General features: G+C 55.3%; 1 protein-coding gene across 1 annotated transcript; it reads left to right on the top strand.

Moving 5' to 3' along the window:
• Positions 1-244: 244 nt before the first annotated feature.
• LOC308254528 (phosphofurin acidic cluster sorting protein 2-like) lies at positions 245-3370 on the top strand (the record flags this gene model as incomplete). Its single annotated transcript, XM_080680663.1, has 2 exons — positions 245-1297; positions 1889-3370. Exons 1-2 carry the CDS (start codon positions 257-259, stop codon positions 3368-3370), a joined length of 2523 nt encoding a protein of 840 aa, XP_080536789.1. The 5' UTR covers positions 245-256.
• Positions 3371-6379: the final 3009 nt, after the last annotated feature.

The raw sequence follows: 6379 nt of genomic DNA on the forward strand, positions 1-6379 counted from the left end.
TTAATTTATGTCTCTGAGTTTGAAAGGCCACCATGCAGGCCTTACCTGTGCTAGTCACAGGCGAGCGTGTGACCATTTTTCATGCACTCTCTCCTTCGATCACTTGTGTCCCATCTCTTGCCACCAATCATGTCCCTCCTTTGTCCCACCACAGGGGGAGAAACCATTAAGTACCTGTATGCTGCAAGCAGCTGCAGCTTCCTCATCACCTGCAGGCCTGGCCCGCTCGCCCACTGTGCTCAACAGCCCAGTGCCCATGAACCTCTTCTCTACCTGGGAGGTGGACTGCTCCAGCCCCAGCTGCGTGCCCAGGTTGTGCAGCCTGACTTTAAAGAAGCTGGTGGTCTTGAAGGAGCTGGAGAAGGAGCTCATCTCCATGGTGATAGCAGTGCAGATGCAGGGCTCCAAGGGCATCTTGAGATCCCACGAGATTGTGCTGCCTACTAGGGGACCAGTGGAGACTGACCTGGTGCTGACCTTCACCCTGCAGTACCCCCACTTCCTCAAGAGAGAAGGCAACAAGCTACAGATCATGCTGCAGCAGAGGAAGTGCCATAACAACCAGATCATCCTGGGCTACAAGACTTTGGCCACAGGTGCCATCCACATGGCCGAAGTGATGCAGCGACCCCCCGAGGGTGGCCAGGTGCTGAGCCTCAGCAGCCGCATCCAGGAGTCCTCCATCAAGGTGGCTGAGATCTGGATCTCCTCCCTGTCCAGTCAGCCCATTTATTACGAGGCTGGCACCATGCAGGCCAGGCCCAAGGACAAGTCCACAGATAGCTACACCGAGGGGAAATCTGAGAGCTTCTCTGAGCTGGAGGCCAGCTACAAGGCGCCACACAGGCAGGACCTGGAAGAAGATGACTTCGACCTGGGGCAGTCCAAGAAGCAGCAGCGATGCATGCAAGGAAACTTGAAGCAGAAAGTCATGGCTCTGCTTCCCGGGTCCAACATGTCGGAAAAGTTCCTAGACTCAGATCAGGACCCTACAGAGCATGTCCCCGAGGTGCAGGAGGACCTGGACCTCCTGTATGACAACCTTGAGAATCCCAGTGACAGTGACCCAGACATAGAGGACGATGGCAGCATCCTCAGCAACACCAAGACCAAGACCAGACAATACTTTGAAGGCCTAGCACACTCCAGCTGGCAGACCGAGATGAGGAGCATACATGGTGCCCAGAGGCAGAAGGAGCCTCCTCGGCTGGCCGACATGCCTGCGAAGGCCCAGGGCCCGGGTAGCAAGCTATTCAGTGGCAGTGTCTCTGACTTGATGGCCTACAGCACCCCCACCACCATGGTGGACAAGACCCGGATCTTCTCCCTATCGAGCCACCCCGTCAACCACCTGGACAGTGCCATGCCAGCCAGCAACAAGGCGGAGTCCACAGATAACTTCTCCGAGGGAGACTCTGAGATCGTCTTCTCTGAGCTGGAGGTCAGCTACAATGCCGCCCACAGGCATGACCTGGACAAGGATGACTTGGGCCTGGAGAAGCCGATAGGAAGAAGGAGGTCCATGACCAGGCAACAGAACTACCAGCAGAAAGTCGCAGAGTGGCTGTGCAGGTTTCAAATGACGGAGGAGGTCCTGGACTCAGAGCAGGACCCTGAGGAGCAAGTCCCCGATGTGGACAAAGACCTGGCTCGTCTGTTTTACAGGCTGGTGAACCCCAGCGACAGTAGCTCAGACATGGAAGATGATGACCGTCTCCTAACCCCTCCCATGCCTGAGCTCATGACATACTCTGATAGCCTGTCAAGCAGCCCAGATATGGAGAAGGATGACAGAGTCCAAGGCACCCCAAAGCCCAAGCCCAGGTCATACTTTGAAAGCCTGTCAAGCGACAGTGGCTCCGAATGGGTGGCCCACAGCATGCCCAACCCTGGGGAGCAGTCGGCACAGCCTGAGGACAGCCCGGAGGCAGAGACCTCTGCCGAGGACATGCCTTCTAAGAAGCTGCCACCCAGCAGGCGCACCACCAAGACCGAGTCTCTGGTCATCCCCTCCAGCAGCTCCAAGGGGAAGCAGCCTGCCTGCCGGGGCTGGAGCAGGTCCCTGAATGAGTCGTCCAACAGCCTGATCAAGGAGCGCTGCCCAGTCCCACAGAGCCAATTGCAGGTTCCCAGGAAGACTGTGTACGATCAACTGAACCATATCCTCATCTCCAACGACTGTCTGCCCAAGAATATCATCCTCATCAGCACCTCTGACAGGCAGGGGCAGTTCCTGTCGGACGTCCTGCAGCAGCACACGCTACCCGTAGTCTGCACCTGCTCCATGGTGGATGTCCAGGAGGCCTTCAGTTTCATCATCTCCTGGATACAAAGATACCGATACCGCAACTGCCATACTGAGGCCCCGATGCCAGTGAAGATCGCGGTGGCGGGGGCTCAGCACTACTTCAGCACAGTGCTGCGGGTCTTTGTGGAGCATCTGTCCCACCAGAGCCCTGACTGGCTGGGCTACCTTCACTTCCTGATCATCCCGCTGGGTTCCCACCCTGTGGCCAGCTACCTGAGCTCCGTGGATTACCGCTACAACAGCCTCTTCCAGGACCTGGCCTGGCTGGACATGTTCAACAACCTGGAGGCCCAGAGTGCTGTGCAGAACATAGTGTCAAGAATCACAGAGTACATCACAGGGGCCAACTGTGTCCACCAGCTGCCCATCGCAGAGGCCATGCTCATCTCTAAGCCGAAGAGCCCGGGCAAGTTGTCCTCACAGAAGTTCATTCCCTTTGTGGGGGCAGTGAAAGTTGGAAGAGTGCAACCAATTTCAGCCACGTCAGGAGACACAGATGATGCGGTCCCCTCATGCTCCAACGTGCTTTTGTCCACCGCCAGGGAGGCCTCACACAACCCAACCTCCTCCTCATCGGTGAGTGGAGGCCTGTCTTCCCCCAGCCAGGGTGTCAGTGCTGAGCTGATGGAGCTGCAGGTGGATTACTGGATGGCAGCCCAGCCCACAAACAGGAAGAGAAACAGGGAGAAAGAAGACCTTCCTACCACCAAAAACACACTCCAGTGCACCTTCCGGTCTCTCCAGGTCAGCAGGCTGCCCAGCAGTGGCGAGGATGCAGGCACGCCCACAATGTCCATGACTGTGGTCACCAAGGAGAAGAAAAAGAAGGTGCTGTTTTTGCCCAAGAAAGACAAAGGCAAAGACTTGCAGTCCAAAAGCCAGTGCATCCAGGGCATCGGCCGCTTGGTCTGCTCAGCCAAGAACCAGGAGAACAGGCAGCGGGTCCTCATTGATGGCGTGGAGTGGACCGACGTGACGTTCTTCCAGCTGGCAGCCCAGTGGCCTTCCCACGTCAAGCACTTCCCCATCTGCATTTTCGGACACTCCAATTCCACCTTCTAGCCCTGCCCCTCCCCCTGCCCTTCACCCTGCCTGGGCCAAGCCCAGAAGGGCCCAGCTGCCTTTCTGTTAACAGTTCAGTTTACTACAGACACAGACCCTGGAAACACAGAGAAACTGTTTTAAGTTAGAATGTGCGCACAGCCTGGAACCTAAGGGGGTTGTCCCCACTGGGACCCCCAAATTCTCTGTTTAATAACCAGAACATTTCGGCAGCTGGGAGGTCAGGTGGGCACCGTTGAGCTGGAGTATCATGGAAGGTGTGTTTTAGCCTCAGGATCCGCAACACTTTCAGTGAAAAGGGTTCTGGCCTTGGAGACCTGCCCTCCCTGGAAACCAGGGCTCTGCTTAACCCTGGGAGCTGGCTGCAGCCTGTGTTCAGACTCAGAGCTGGGCCACCAGAGGCAAAGGGCTGGCCTCCCTTTGGGGCATCCGGAGCATAATACGGAGGCCGGCCAGCCCAGCCTTGGACCCAGGCTGCCAACTAGCCAAGTGGCCCCAGAACCATCCACTTATGGTTCCCAATGAACTCCCGCCTCACAGGGCGAAATAACAAAAAAGAGCTGCATGGTGCAGACCCACAGGCACATGGGCTGGACAAACCAGTGCCCTCCTTCTTGGGCAGCGACCCACCTTCGTCCCTACCTCTTCATGTTATCACAGAACATTCGCAGCTACCCAACAGGTGTTGGACCAGCTATTGACAAGGTGAGCAACGAGCCTCTCCACAGCAGAATGGTCATTTGGCCACTTGCTGGCTGTGAACTCTCAGATCACTGCATCCCTCTGAGTGTTTGTTTCTAAGAACAGGAGGTGAACCAAGGAGCAACCTCATAGGGTTTTTGTAGGGACCCTGTAGGGTGTTCCCCTAAAGCCTTCTCTGGGAGCCTGGATAGTGGATAGGTCTGTGCTAATTGGTCCTTTTTCTTCCTCATATATGATTCTTCTTGGGGCCTTAGGCTAAGCTCTTTTCTCATGTCACAATGAGCCTGGAGATTCTGTTATTGTGTGAAGCCAGAGCAGAAAGCCCACGGGTGAGCAGTGGGGCCCAGGCTAACCCAGCTATCTGTGATGGGGCTGGTTTGGGCTCACTCATTTAGCAAATATGTGAGAAGCCCTGGCAGGTACAGACACGTCTCTAGGCACTGACCATATCCAGTGCACAGAGCAGACCCCAAGCCTGCACTTCAGACCTCCTAGTCCAGAGCGATTCAGTCATTCTAGGCTGCACAGGCTCATAGTGTCCACAGGACAGTTGATGTGACATCCTCCTGGCCTCCTCTACCTATGGCTGCATCTTCCAGTACTGTGAAGAGGACGGGAGACCTTTGTTCCAGCAGAAAACGTGAGTCAGTTATGGATCAGAGCCAGGAGGGGAGTGTGGGGACCGTGAATTCAAGGTGCTGGCAGAACCCTGGATCCCACACATGGTGGGGTTTCTGCAAGAGGGCAGAGGTCTGAGGGCTTCTCCTAGAACAAAGGGAAGGAGTCAAAGAGAGCTGTGCATGTGGATATGTGTGGGGTGGGCGAGCAGTGGAGCTCAGTGGCAGAGTTAGCTTCTCAGAAAATTCATACCCGTCTGCTCCTAATCCAAGTCTGCCTGCACCTTTAATCAGGGACCATGCTCACTAATTTGGTAGAACCTCTTCCATGGCAGCTTGAAAAGTGTACTCCACACTGTGGGAGTTGAGTTTCAGTGAGAGGCAAAGAACCCCACAGGGCAGCTAGTGAATTAGGCAGCATGTAGGTCCAGGAGCCAAAGTTTGAGGTGATAGGAAGGTCCTGGGAAGCTAGGGATGGAGACAGAGTTTGTTTGCTCGCTCATTGGTCAGCTATTCCTGAAGCACCTACTGCGTGTCTATAAGTGACATGAACAGGGAGGACACCAGCCCTCTCAGTCCTAATGGGAGGGTCATGGGAGAGAGCATGGACACCGAGAGAGCATGTTAGGTTTCCCGGAAGAAGGGGACAGTTGGTTCCATTATTGATCAAGAGCTGTCAGTTAGGAGGGCTTTCTGCCAGGCCCTCCTGGGCGACCAGGCGCATCTCTGCCAGGATTGCCAGACTGAATGTGGACAAGGAGTAGGTCTGGTTTCTGGATGGGCAGGAGCAACAGACACAGGACCCCAGGCTCTCTGAGTGGTGCTCTGGGAGGGCCGTGTGGAAGGAAGGCCAGGCCTCAGACTCTGCTGTGCACCTCTCTCTCTCCCCAGGGCCATCTCCTGCACCCTGGGCATCTGGCTGGACCAGCACCTCCAGAATTTCCCAGCCTGATGATGCTGTTGGCCTCCATAGAACCAACATTCCAGTCTCTGACCTGCCAAACGAGGCCCAGTACCTCCAGTCAAGGCGGGAGCACCTGAGCCCACTGAGGCCGAGACAGGAGGAGGAGGAGGCCTCCGGGGGTGGTGTGGGTGAGTGTGCCTTTGGAAGGCACACAAAAGGCAGTGAGGGTGGTAACATGTCCTCTTCTTGGATCTGCAGAACCAGCTCCAGAGCAAAATCAGGAAAACCCTCCAGAGGCAACGCCACCCTAGTGGCCTCTCCAGAGCCAGAGCCGGATCCAGGCCCAGCTTTCACTGAACTTCAAGAGACAGAAGAACCACCTGCAGCATTTGAGCAACTCACCCAGCTCCTGCGAGGCCTGTGGTGTCAGATCCCGGGCCACAGCGGGTGTCAGCTGCATGGCAGAGAGGGCACCCCACCCCCATTTAGATGCAGTGTTAAAATTTTGTGTTCATGTTACATGTGCTTATAATTTTACTGTATTCTTTATGATATTTAGTAACAGAATGTATTGTTGAGAACATTTAATGAAATACTCGTAAACATAGCCTTAATTTAGATTCTATAAAATTTAACCCTATAAACCCTCAGAGCTTTGAGCAAGTCTGTTTTTCTGGAGCCTGACCCATGCAGGGAGAACTGTCCTGACCTTCTCCACCTGCCCTTCCTGGAGCCAGGACTCTGCTTCCCAGGGAGCTGGCTCCCCCTGTGCCCAGACTCAGAGCT

This window comes from Plecotus auritus (assembly GCF_963455305.1).
Source record: "Plecotus auritus genome assembly, chromosome: 7".
Classification (NCBI taxonomy): domain Eukaryota; kingdom Metazoa; phylum Chordata; class Mammalia; order Chiroptera; family Vespertilionidae; genus Plecotus; species Plecotus auritus.